The sequence below is a fragment of the Cinclus cinclus genome, chromosome 16 (assembly GCF_963662255.1).
Source record: "Cinclus cinclus chromosome 16, bCinCin1.1, whole genome shotgun sequence".
In the NCBI taxonomy this organism is placed as follows: domain Eukaryota; kingdom Metazoa; phylum Chordata; class Aves; order Passeriformes; family Cinclidae; genus Cinclus; species Cinclus cinclus.
Window position 1 is genome coordinate 11,404,463 of NC_085061.1, and position 13,729 is coordinate 11,418,191.

General features: G+C 50.9%; 1 protein-coding gene across 1 annotated transcript in view; it reads right to left on the reverse strand.

Annotated features, from left to right (window-relative positions):
- The window catches only part of LOC134050525 (syntaxin-binding protein 4-like), a 45,646-nt gene that overhangs the window by 19,055 nt on the left and 12,862 nt on the right, over positions 1 to 13,729 (reverse strand). The window contains exons 3-6 of the mRNA XM_062503659.1: positions 10,734 to 10,829; positions 9,864 to 9,933; positions 8,758 to 8,832; positions 506 to 591 (exon numbers count right to left, since the gene is read on the reverse strand). Of these exons, the coding sequence (XP_062359643.1) occupies positions 506 to 591; positions 8,758 to 8,832; positions 9,864 to 9,933; positions 10,734 to 10,829 (327 nt within the window). The remainder of the gene's footprint in view (positions 1 to 505; positions 592 to 8,757; positions 8,833 to 9,863; positions 9,934 to 10,733; positions 10,830 to 13,729) is intronic.

The window sequence follows — 13,729 nt, forward strand, 5'->3', positions numbered from 1 at the left end:
CCTCTGCCAACCCTACACACCTCTGCCATAAGTGAAGGGCCAGCAGCTGTCTGGTGGGATGCCAAGGCGTAGGGAAAGCTTCCTTCCCCAGGCACGCACGGCTTTGTGTGCTGACATCTTGCTTAGGTCAACCTTATTGCATCTCATTAAACATTTACCATTTGCAAATGAAAAATAATGATCTTTGAATGAATTATTGCTGAAAGGCCTTGAGATCCAAAGCTGTCCTTCCTGATGGAGTCACCTGCCCAGCACATCAGTTAGGCAGAACCTGGGGATCAGGGGAATGGTCATGACCACAATTCCAGTCTCACTTGATCACCCTGTGGCAGCACTGGCCACACACTGCACATCCACCAAGGGTCTGCAGTAACAATGAGCTTTCTTCCAAACTCCACCCCAACACCTACTCAAATCCAACCGCAGCTCCTTCAGAATGGCACTGGGATAAAGGAAAGTCTCTCTGCAGAGAGAGGGGCTTCCAGCTCCCTGCTGAGCTACTCACTGCCACCGTGCAGGATGGGCGAGCTCCGTGCTGAGCCCGTGTTGCTCTGGGAGCCGAACTTCTCCAGCAGCTCAGAGAACTCTCTCCTGCAAACAAAACCATGGTGTAGTCAGCTGTGCTCAGAACTCCCCCCACATGATTATATGGCCACAGAACCTCTGATGGCAGGGACTGGGTATACCAAGGCTGCAGGGCCAGTGCTCTCCAGCTGTGGGGAGCAGACAAAGCTTCCTCATGCACAAGGGAACACCCTGGCTTCAAGAGCTTGTGCAAGGCTTCAGGTCTGTAATCAATCTCGTGGCAGTGCAGCTTTCCTGTGGTGGGCTGGAGATCCAGAGTGCTCCTTCCCTGCCCTGCAGTGTGTTCAGGGCAAGAGGAACTGGGAAGGGAAGTATCCTTAAAGGTCTTTTTCAATCTTTATGATCCTATGATTCTATGGACAGGCTCTGTGATGAGAACTGTCATTTCTGAGAGGTCAAATGAACACTGGATCCCAGCCTTGCATCCTGCCTTGCACTCCACCTCATGGACTTTCCTGGGAATGTTTTCACCCCTAACTATAAAGCTCAAAAGTTTTGCAAACACACCACACAAATTAAACCCTGCCAGAAGGAGATGTAATTGTGCAAATATAACCCAAAAATTCTTGGCCTATTTGTGACCCCTTCTAGGACAGTTAAATACAGGTTGTTTTCTTTTTTTTCTCCTTTTTTTCCTGGACAGAAAGTAGATCTTGTAGCTCTTGCTGAGTGAAGAGAGGGATGGCTTTTGGAGCACTTGCAGAATCATCAGCCCACTCTCCCAGTATATCCATGATGATGTTCTCCATGAACATCAAAAGCCAAACCCTTGGAGCATGACACCTCAACTAAGACCTGTGTGCAATCTCATCCCCAAAATCCCCTCGAAAGTGATCTTCATGCCCAAGCACCAGAAGCTTTGCTCCAGGTTGAGTTTGACCACTGTGTTGAACCCCTGGTAAGCTGGAACTCCCCGTACACCACTGGTGATTTGTTTCATGACCTTTTTTTTTCCTGAGTGTGACATCCTGAGTTTTCGAACTCCATTAAGAACTACCATTGGCCACATTTACCAGCTCCTGCTCATTTCTGTAACCTTTCTTTGGGTTGCTGTGAGCCCCTCACATCCTTTCAGATGAGGAGTGGGAAGGAATGACATCTTTATCATGCTCATGTTCATGTTCATGTTCATGTTCAGCAGCCTTCTGATCTAGCCCTGCCATGCTGGCTCTTTGTTCTCATGTTGTCCCTCTGCAGTGGGGATGTTCTCTCCCTTCATAACCCAACCCCACCTGATGGATCCGACCTTTTGGCAGAGAGATTCTCAAGGATGACTAATTTCTTACACATGCCAGTTAATAAGCATCCAGGCAGTGGGAGAGACCGTGAAAATGTTGTTTCAGTGGCCACAGTAACCCCATTAGATGTGGTCTTTGAAGGCAGGAGGGAATCCCCATGGGTAGGTGCCTTCCTGATGCCATAGCCCCAGGAAAAGCCGGGTTATGAGTGGCTCCCTCTCAGGCTTGAAAGTCAGAAAAGCTCAAGAGGTGAACCTGTAGGAACCCAGCCACAGCAAAGTTCCCTGAGCGAGGAGACTGCTGTGACACACTCACAGACGCTGCGTCATCTGCGTTCCTCACCGGGACAGATGTTGGGTGTTATTGGCTAGATTAGAGTCAACAATATTAAATGATGAATGAATCATCAGCTCCTCAGGTTCCTGCTGGAAATGCTCTCAGTAATTTACATCTTCCCAGTCACAACCAGCTCATTAACAAACTTCAAAGACCAGCCCATGCCTTATCTAATATTGCCATCAAATTTATGCCTTATTCATTCCATTTAATGCTAATTTAAAACCCAAGTGTCACACAATGCTCAGTGACATACCTTGGTGAATCCCAATATTTGTATCCATACTACTGTCTTTACAACCAAACCCATTACCTTAAAAAAGACCATGACTTTGTTCAGAAACCCCACGTCCCACAAAGCTCTTTTGGCTTTCACCTCTTGGGCACAAACTTCTCAGGAGCAGCCAAGATGCCACCAGGATATCCAGAAGATGCTGTGATTTCCCAGTCATTGTGCTGATAAAACAGCAGAGGGGACATGAGGATGATCAAAGCCATTGTCCAAGCACTGGAATTCTTTATTGGATCTACCCCTCAGACACTGACAGGCATCTGGTGGCCCACCAAAGGACAGCTGTGTGGGGCCAGCCCTGTGTGACCTGCACTTACTGTGCACAGGGGGGAGGCAGTTTCATAATGTGAGGCACCAAAATTATGTAAAATATTAGGAAAATTTCTCCACTGAAAGGATGTCAGGCACTGGAACAGGCTGCCCAGGGAGGTGGTGGAATCACTGGAAGTGTTCAAAAAACATGTGGATGTGACACTTGAGGACACGGTTTAATGGTGGCCTTGGCAGTGGTAGGTTAAGGGTTGGACTCGAGGGTCCCAGAGGGTTTTTCCAACCTAAATGATTCCACAAGCACTGGGAAAACAAACGGACAAGTCAGCCCCTGGTTTGCTGATCTGGGCATACCCGAGCTGAGCCTTGGGTGGATCTCAGCAAAATTATTCCAATTTCCCAGTAAAGCCTCTGCGTTTCTGCAGCTGATTCACACCAATTTCACTGGCACCTCACACAGCCATGGCCTCACCCCTCCCTGACCCCGTGCAGGGGCAGGTCCAACATGCTGGAATCTCACATATTATTCCCAGTGGTTACCAAGCCACCAGCTCTCTGGTTTTGTTTTGGGCTGGGTATTTCTGTGGTCATCTATTGTTCCATTTTCCTCAGATAATAATCCACCAGAGCACAGAGGAGGTTATAAAGCCAAACAATGGCTGAAATACTCTTAGTCAGTACAAATGCAACTGGTGCAGCAGTTCTGTGACTGTGCAAACCCTGTCACCAACACAACTCTGTCATAAGTGAGGACATGCATGGGCTCAGCATTCCTTGTTGTTGTTTATTTTGTGTCCTGAAATTCATCCACAAAGGACGCTTATCATTATTTGCTCAGGAGCCTGAATGAGCTGTGAGCTGAGGTCCAGCCCAGTGACAATGCGACCAAATGCTACCCAGTCCTGCCAGCCCCAGTTCCATCAGGGACACAAACACATGACTAACTTGAAGCACACACTTATCCCAGCAGAAAGTAAAACACTTTCTGGTGCCAGGCTCCTGGGAATTAATTTTGTGCTCGGTGCTGTGTTTGGAGGAGTTTGATGCGGGCAGACAATGCCCAAACATTGCCAATTAATGAACAAGTGCACACAAGGAATGCCAGCAGCCCTTGCTTTGTCCTTTCAGACACCAAGAGGCTTCAGAAGATGTCTTTAATATTTAAAATTTGACCCTCACTAAAACATTGTGAACTGTCAGGTGCCTGCAGGACTAAAATGCCCAGCTTTATTAAAAAACAACAACCACGGCGTTGTATGAGGTGGAAAGTTCATTTTAACAAACCCTTCTCCAGTTTTTTTTTTTCATTAGGATGCAAACGTTTGAGGTCTGGAGGGTGCTTGCAATAGAGCTTGGCCCTGGACAGCCTTCATCCATCTCCAGGGTGGGAGGGGGAGTCTGCCAGGAGGAGCCAGCTTCAGGATGACTTTGCTACAGATTAAGCAGCAGGGGGTCAATCTCCCCGCAGAAAATTGTTGTTTTATCTCATAATGCCTCTTTCTCCTGCCCTTTTGTTCCTGGGAGAACAAAGGGTGAATCCTACATCAAAGGTTACACAGCGTCTGGAAACCTCAGCTCTGCACCACAGCTGGGAGAGAAAGTGAAGCCTGTGACATCAGAAATTACTGGTTTGTCTCAAAAAAAAAAAAACAAACCTGGAGGTGAGTGGGAGCCATGAACCCAGAGCACTCCAAAAGCGTCACAAAGGCAGATTTTCTCACCCACAGCTCCAGTGGAATCAGGGCACCCACAGCCAACCTGGAGCTGACACCCAGCTGTGTGGGGAGGTAACACCCTGGAGGGGAGGGATGGGGCATCAAGAAAGACCTGGACAGGCTGGAGAGGGGGAACACTGCAAAATTCATAAAGCTCAACAAGGCCAAGTGCCTGGCTCAGGGCAATCCCAAGCATCAATCCAAGCTGGGCAGAGAAGGAATCGAGAGCAGCCCTGGAGGAAGGATTTGGGGTGGTAGAGGGTGACAGCTGGTCATGCTCTGGCTGGGAGCACCCAGAACACCCCCTGTACTGGGCTGAGCCCCAGTGTGGGCAGCAGGGGAGGGGGGGACTCTGCCCCTCTGCCCTCTCAGGTGAGACCCCACCTGCAGAGCTGCCCCAGCCCTGGGGCCCAGCACAGGAAGGATGTGGTTGCTGTGCAGAGTCCAGAGGAGCCCATGGAGATGCTCCAAGGGCTGGAGCCCCTCTGCTCTTGAGCCAGGCTGGCAGGGCTGGGGGTGCTCACCTGGAGAAGCGAAGGCTCCAGGGACACCTCAGAGCCCCTGCCAGGGCCTAAAGGGGCTCCAGGAGCCCTGGAGAGGGACTGGGGACAAGGGATGGAGGGACAGGACACAGGGAATGGCTTCCCACTGCCAGAGGGCAGGGATGGATGGGATATTGGGAAGGAATTGTTCCCTGGGAGGGTGGGCAGGCCCTGGCTGTGAAGCTGTGGCTGCCCCTGGATCCCTGGAATTGTCAAAATGGACAGGGCTTGGAGCAGCCTGGGATAGTTGAAGGCGTCCCTGCCCATGGCAGGAGGTGGAATGGGATGGGACTTGAAGTCTCTTCCAACCCAGACTACTGGGTCCCTTCCCTCTCTCTGGGTGGGGTGGAAGCAGTGCCAGGCACAGGTGAATCTCAGCTCTGTGAAAGGCTGGCTGTTCTTCCCAAAGCACAGCTTTTGTCCCTGGCACACCCAGGCTTGCTGGAGTGAGCCCCAGCCCTCCCTTTTAGCACCAAGTGTTCAGAACAACAATGCCATGGGCTGAGCTGTCACTGTCACACGCAGGGCTGGCAGGACAGGAGGGACTGTCCTGCATGTACACCAGGCCAGGCAGCAGTTCCAGCCACAGCCCTTCTGCTGGGAAAAACAGCATGGACAGAATGACCTGGGAACTGATTCTGCCCCTTTATTTGGGTCTGGACCTCAAGGCCTGTGTCCAATTCTGGGCCCTCACAAGGCAGACCTGGAGGGGCTGGAGCATGTCCAGGGAAGAGAACAGAGCTGGGGAAGGGGCTGGAGCACCAGGAGAGGCTGAGGGAGCTGGGAAAGGGGCTCAGCCTGGAGAAAAGGAGGCTCAGGGGGAACCTTCTGGCTCTGCACAACTCCCTGACAGGAGGGGACAGCCAGGGGGGATTTGGGATCTGCTCCCAGGGAACAGGGATTGGATGAGAGGGAACAGCCTCAAGTTGTGCCATGGAGGGGGGTCAGGTTGGACATCAGGAGGAATTTCCTCATGGAAAGGGTGGTCAGGCCTTGGAAAAGGCTGCTCACAGCAGTGGTGGAGTCCTCACCCCTTGAGGTGTCCAAGTGGACATGGCACAGTGCTCTGGGCTGGGACATCAGTCAGAGGTTGGACTGGATCCTGAAGATCTTTCCAACCCCAGCAGTGCTGTGAGTCTGTGGTTCTGTTCCACACTGCCAGGGCACTTGCAGAGAAGCAGTGCCCTGCCCTTTCCTGGCTGCTGCTTGTGTGATCCCTGTTTATCCAACAGCCCCTGCTCCTGGGATGCTGGGGATACATCTCGTGTGGAGACACAATGAATTTAGTATTTTATCATGCCAGGTCTCAAAGGTGCAGCACAAACTGGCTCCTCCCAGCGATAAACCTGACAGACCAGGCTGATATCTGTGCAAGGTAGAGAAACAAGGAACTATTGTAACTTTCAGGCTGAGAATGAATAAACAATAATTATGACTAGCTGAAGATGAGCATAGACAAAAATCAGATTTAAGCATCACCTAAACCTGGTGAGTCCAGCTCCAAATCTGAATTCTCTGCTTTAAGCCCTGGCATTACTGCTGCTCTCTGCAGCCCAGCTGATGCGACAGGCCCAAAACATGCATCTGATACACACCAGAGACTGAGTTCCATGAAAAGCACAGGTAATTTGGGTCTATAATTAACTCCAGGGACAAATAATAGCGTTTATGACTCAAATTCACCCGAGGGCAACCACAACAAAATGCTACTCAGCTGAGTCATTGGGAAAATTGGCAGGAGGGCTGGATCCAAACCCAGAGCCCTGACTTCTCTCCTCCAGTGTGCCTCGAGTACTCTGGGTGAGGAAAGATCTGAAAAGAAACTGAATTTTCTCTGCCCCGTGTCCTCCTCAGCTTTCAGGACTCATAAGCTGCTTTTCTGGGCAGTGGGAAGGTGGGAAGCTGCCCCCACCTCATGGCATGGCACCTCCACAGGCATCACCCCCAGAGCTGATGCCTTTTCCACCCAGCTGGCTGCTCACCCATGCTCAAGGACAGACTTAAAAGATAAGAGGGCATCAATAAAAGACAAAACTAAGCGGAAAAAAAAAAGTGGAGAGCAGAAAAATCCTTCCCCATGTTCCCACAGCCCTTAATCCTGGAGATATGTATTCATGTATTAAACAGTTTGTGAGATGATTATGTAAGTGAAATCTCTGCAAATCTTTTGAAAAAAAAATAAATAAACTGATTACTTCCCCCCTCTCCCTCTGGCTAACATTTTGCAGATTTAACAGATAACCAACAGTGAACGGGAGGCCAAATAAATTGCTTAAAGTTTCATTGCCCTGCCTGCCTGCCCCAGGTCCCTGCAGGGGACTCGGGACTGCCAACAGCAGGGGGGAGCCGGAGCCAGGGGTGCGTGTGCTTCAGGAAACATCTGCTGCAGTTTGGGACATTAGGAGCCACATCGACACAGGAACAGCTTGAAACACACCAGGGTGGAGGCAGAAAACCTGCGCTGGGGGCTCTGGCTGAGAAATGAAGTGTTTCCTGGAGCAAGTCCTGCTACTGCTGGACACAGCTGAGCTGTGGGATCCCATCCCTTCTGCTGGGAGAGGCTGAGATTCCCACGGGCACTTTGCCCTGCCAAGGGGACTGCTGTGATCCAGAACTGCATCCTGAGCATGCCTGCTTGGACCAAAGGATCTCTGGTGACCTGCTTGCTTCACCCAGCACTTCCAGAGCTGCTGAAGGACTTGCACTTACTGTAATAATAGGAGATGCTATTTCCTCTGGAAGAGGGTGGCTAAAAGCAGCCAGTCATTAATAGCAAATAATTCTTCCAGCAGTGTATTGCTGTGTCAGAATTAGTCTAAGCCTGTCATTACAGCACTCTCACTCCTCTGCCAGGGCAGGAACGCTGCACAGTGGCTGATGGATAAGGAATGAATGCATCCATCATCTCCCACATTAACGGGATGTGGGTGCATTGAGCAAGGGACTCTGTCCCTCAGCCACCCACAGGCAGAGCAAAGCCCCAGCACAGGAACCTGTCTGCCCACAGCCACACCCTGCCAAATCCCACCCTCCTTCCTCTGGTTCCTGCAGCACCTCAGCCTTCCCAACCCCTGTTTCTATCGAGGGAGAGGATGTGCCAGCATGTTGTGCCAGATCTCCTGTGGGATGTCAGCAAAGACCCCACTAATCCACACCTTGGTCCCCACAGCTCTGCCCTCTCTCATGACACCATCCTTGTCCCACACAGCTTAAATCCAGTCAAGATAAGACTGAACTCTCTCCTTCCAAACCCTCTGAGTGTCTCCAGAGATAGAAAGGTGTTCCAGGGAGCAACAAGGGAACAGGTTTCAAGGAGAAACTTCTCATCCTCCTGAGAAGGAAGAAACCTCAAGGGAAGGAAGACCTTAAGTCAATGTGTCCAATCTGAAAGGAAGGACCCTGCTGTCCCTGTACATCTTCATCCAGAGGTCTGTGCAGGATGTGCTAAAACACCACACAGCAGAGCTGAGGGAGTGGTGCCACCTTACAGCCAAGATTGGAGCAGCCCTGGTCCTTCCTGGGCAAACACCTATGGAAATCTGCTCAGTGCTGGAATGTCCCACAGACCTGACACAGGCAGGGCTGGAGCTGGGAGCCACCAGCTTTGCTTCCCTTCCATTACAGTTCCATTGAATTCCCACCAGTGCACAGTTATCAAAGACTCCTGACCACCTCTGCCTTCCCCATGGGCTTTGAGCCTGATTTGGCCCAAGACTCTCCAGCTGTGGTGCCCAGGAGTGCCAGGACCCCCGTTCCCAGTGTGCCATGTCCCCCCTGACCTGGCATCATCATCGCGGGCTATCAGAAGGCGCATGTGGCTGGTGGCCGACGCTGTCCTCAGGATGTCCACGGCCCTGGAACACAAGGACCATGACACATCAACCCCAGCTCCCAGCGGTGCTCCACTGCTCTCACCCTGCTCATCTCAAAGCTGGGCAGAGACCCCTGACCTGGGCAGACCCTACCAGCAGCCGAGGTTTTGCTGGATGCCTGTGGAGCAGCCCTGGCAGCAAGGCCAAGGGCAGCCAAGCCATATCCTGGTTTTCCCACTTCTGCAGGAAGTGAGAAGTCCCTGATAGCAAAACCCAGAAGACGCCTGTGGTGGTGAGCAAATCCTCCTGCACTGCCCGTGGCAGGGCACTAGAACAAGGTGATCTTTAACATCCCTTCTAACCCACACTATTCCATGATTCTGTAATTCCCAACCTGGGGAAGTTTCCATCCCAGGGACAGCCATTGTCTGGGTCAAACTACAAGTAGCCCTGGCAGCCAGGGCAATTGTTGTGAGCCAGGTACAGCCTCCCACAGCCACGGAGATGTTCTCATGGGCATCACCAAACCCAAAGCTGTGGGGCTTTGGCATCAGGACCAGCTCCTCGTACTGCTTCCCACCCAGCTTTGGCAGCAGGAATGCAGGAATGCAAGGCAGGCAGTAGGACAGCACTGAGTTGAATGGGAAAGGAGAGCCCCAGAGCGCTGGTGTTCCTGTGGAGCTGTTAATTATTCTCCTGGTGGGGAGCTGAGGGGCTGGATTGCAGCTCCAGAAGGAATTGCCTGCACAGAGCAGCACTGTCAGGCTCAGGCACCAGCTGATCTCCTGTGCTGGGAACTGCAGGACATGCTGGGAAGCTGCAGCAGATGGGAGTGGAGGTGCCAGGAGCTGTTTGAAACCCAGCATTTCAGGGAAATATCTGAGTATCTCAGATAAAATTTGGGTTCACTGGTCTATTTTTATATTGAATCTTTCTGATAATTTCTGAGCTAGTTCTTGGGAACACCACACAAAGTGATGCCCTGGTGTCCTCCACACAACCCACAGCCTAAGCCACTTCACAAAATCACACAAAAGCAACAGGAATGGAACATTTCCATTTGGATATGGTACCTCTCGCTTGTAACCCCAATTAGGGAATCTCCATTGACCTCCAGGATCTGGTCTCCTGGCTGCAGGCGCCCTAGAAAAGAAAACTAATGGATAGAAACTGTGGAAAATACAGCTTGAAGGGACTGGGAGAGGTTGGGCAATTCCTCCCTGTGCCCAGAGACAGGATGAAAAATGCATTGGTCGTTCCGAAGATGCTTGCCCAACCTGTTTTTCCAGATGTCCATAAATTAAGTTTCTGCAATCTCCTGGAATAGCCTGTGCCAAAGACCTGGCACTTCCTCTGCTCGAGGAAGTTGCAAAAGTAAATACTGAAAACTGCAATAAAGCTTTTGCTTAGTTCACTTTGAGGTCAAGTAGTTCAGTTTGAGGTCAGGTAGGAAACCACAAGAGGCACTTCCACCTGTTCTGGATTTATTTTCCTTTATTGGATGGAAAAATGATGTAGCAGCTGGGGGAAAAAAATCTTTTTAGCTGAAGTTGTAAAAGGTGAGCTCTGCAGACCCCTAATACCTACTTAGTTGAATGTATTCAGAATGAAATCAATGACCCAGAGCAGAACTGACTTTGCAAAAGGATCTCCAGTTATTCTGGGGTCACAGGGAGGTGGGAAAGGACAGGAAAGTTCTTGTGTGGCAGAGATGGGTCATGCTCTACACACACAAAACAATTGTACAGATGCTGAGGAGCCAGTGCAAGGCTGCTGTCACCCATTAGAACAACTGCCATACTAAAAAATACTCCCAACCACTGGAAAATCTCCAAGCAGGCACCCAAAATATCTAATAAGGGATGAAATATATGTGTGAAATAAACCCCCTGGATCTGGGCTGTTCTCAGACCTCAGGGCATTCTGCCCTGTGTTTCACTCACCGTCTGCATAAGCAACACCCCCTGGAAGGATCCTCTTGACATAAACTCCATATTCTTCTCCAGTGAGCTCCTTGATGCCACCGATGACCTTAATGCCTGCAGGAAAAACACAGCCCATGACACAAAGGCCATGTGTCTCACAAAGGAGAGACAAAGCTTGCACAGGCCATGTCTGAGGGATGCACCCCAACCTTGAATTCACAGAATCATAGAATGGTTTGGGTGGGAAGGGACTTCAAAGCTCATCTCACTGCACCCCCCTGCCATGTCCAGGGATGCCTTCCACTGTCCCAGGCTGCTCCAAGCCCTGTCCAACCTGGCCTTGGGCACTTCCAGGGATTAAGGGGCAGCCACAGCTTCTCTGGGCACCCTGTGCCAGGGCCTGCCCACCCTCCCAGGGAATAATTCCTTCCCAATATCCCATCCATCCCTGCCCTCTGGCACTGGGAAGCCATTCCCTGTGTCCTGTCCCTCCATCCCTTGTCCCCAGTCCCTCTCCAGCTCTCCTGGAGCCCCTTTAGTCCCTGGCAGGGGCTCTGAGGTGTCCCTGGAGCCTTCTCTTCTCCAGGTGAGCACACCCAGCTCGGCCAGTCTGGCTCCAGAGCAGAGGGGCTCCAGCCCTTGGAGCATCTCCATGAGGTCTCCTGGACTTGCTCCAGCAGGTCCAAGTTCATCTGTGATGGGAAAAGATCTGCTCCTGCTGCAGATCAAAACATTCCTGGAGACAAGTGTTTCCCACAGAAAAGTCCTTCCCTGTGCACATCTGGACAAGCCCCAGGGCCACCACAGTGCTGGGAACATCTCTGCCAGGCTCCACCAGCACTTCAGCCTTTGACACAGCCACCGATGGCAGAGCCACACTCCAGGAGGGGCCACTTTTGTCAGAGTTTGGCCCGGGGGGAGCAGCTGAGGCAGGACCACAGGGGTGACCCCATTTCATCTCTGAGCTACCCCCATGGACCAGCACAGCTCGGGTGCCCTGCAGCACCTTGGCACAGGGCTCTGCCCCTCACAGCCACCCCACAACCACGGGGCTGTCCCCGTGGCCAGCATAAGCTGGTTGGCAGGAAAAGGTCCAAGAGACTTATTTATCCAGGGCTCGTTAAGTCCTACTTCGAAGATCCAGACTGTGGACAGAAGGATTAAAAAGCCTGGCTTTAATTAACAAATCTCTCCCGAGACCTGCCAGTCAAGCATTTTGCTGCTCTGCACAGGAGGGCAGGCTGGGGACAGAGGCTGGGGACAAGCACTGAGGCCATGGCCAGTGCCAGGCCAGCTCTGTCCCCACTGCTGAGGGGCTGCTCCCAGCCTGGAGGGGTCCTGGGCTGCAGGAAACACCTCCCTGCAGGAAACAGGGCACAGCTGCTTCCCTAAATGTGGGAAGCCTTTCTGAACCAGGCAGGAGGGAAGAGGATCCTGGATGGGGATTACTCAGGACACAGTGCTATTTCCATCCCTATTTCCCTTCCTTTTGTAACCCAAACTCTCCTCTCAGGCCCCTCACAGTTTTATCTGCCTCTAGAGAAAGACTTTGATTCTCAAGTAACCTTTATATTAAATTTGATTAAAACTAAATTATTACAATTTCCCATTTCTTTTCTATATGTACCAATTGCTGCTTTTCCCAAGCCCTGTCTGAGTGCTGGAGTTTATTCCCTGGGTTTAATGCATTAACCAGGCACTTGTGAGGAGCTGTTTTACTGCTGGAACAGGGAACTCACAGCAGAATACCTCAGGAAGGGGCATTAATATTTTCTCTGTTGCATTATAAAAGAAATTCCCTCAATTTGAAATATTGCCCTAAAAAAAGTATCTATTAGAAGCATGAGCCTCACCAAAGCATGGGTCAGGTCCAGCACCTGGGCACTAAGGTGGGGAGGAGATGCTGCAGCTGTGGGCCCATAGTAAAACCTGCTCATGGCCAGGGAGATGCTAAGCTGGAAATTTCTCTGCTCCCTATGAAGCCAGGGGATCCCTCTGCTGGGCTCTGCCAAGGCACCCCAGGGAACAGGGGCACCCCAGGGATGGGCTTGAGAAACCTTGGCATGAGGGGTCCTGCAGAGGCAAAGCTCCATCGGTTCCCCTGCATGAGGAAGAGACTGGAAATCCAGCCCAAGGCAAGGGGATGACTCAGGAACTCATCCTACGTCTTTCTTCACACCATAACACAAAGGAATTAGGAATGATGAAGCACATCAGATGAGTAATATAAAAATCTGCACCTTGCAGAGGCTCAGCTGCAGCATCCCCCAGCAGCCCAGCGTGGGACAGGCAACCGTGCAAAGGTATCAAACTAATAATGACTTATTTCCCTTTTGTGTCTGAAAATCAATTGTAATAATGCCTTAATATAGCTGAAGTATCTCCAAATCCTCCTTTATCCCCAACGATGTCATGAGAAAATCCGATCTTGTTATTAAAATCGGTGATTACTCAGTATTGTCCAGACAGCCTCAAACTTGGATGGGGGGAGGAAACTCAGGAAATCCCCGAGTTTTAATTCCCTTGTTGGGAAAGCAGCTGGATGCTGCCAATCTCTGCCCACTGCTCACACCCATCACCTCACCAAGAAGGTGCTCTGGGTGCCAGTCCTGCCCCCCAAAATCCACTGGAGAGTCCCCACTGGGGCAGGGAGGAGGAACAGGGAGGGCTCAGACCTCACCAGAGGACAGCAGCAAACCTGAATCACCCAGGACTGCGGTGGCACCATTCCTGGGATGATAATTTTTTACATATTTTATAAACACTTACTTCAATCAAATTTCTATTTGGGACCCAGTGTAGGTAAATTACGGCTCCTTAATTATCACTGCATCAAAGTCCCAGTATAATGCTTATTAAGTCATACTTAGGGCCAGATAATCTAGCCTATTTTAGATCCCTCTATTTAATCTTTCCTTTCTGGCAAAGGTCCTGGAGCTGATGCCCACATCCCTGTTTTTTTCTCTTTTGCAGAACAAAGTTTGCCAGGAAAACTCCAGATGGGCTTAGAGGTA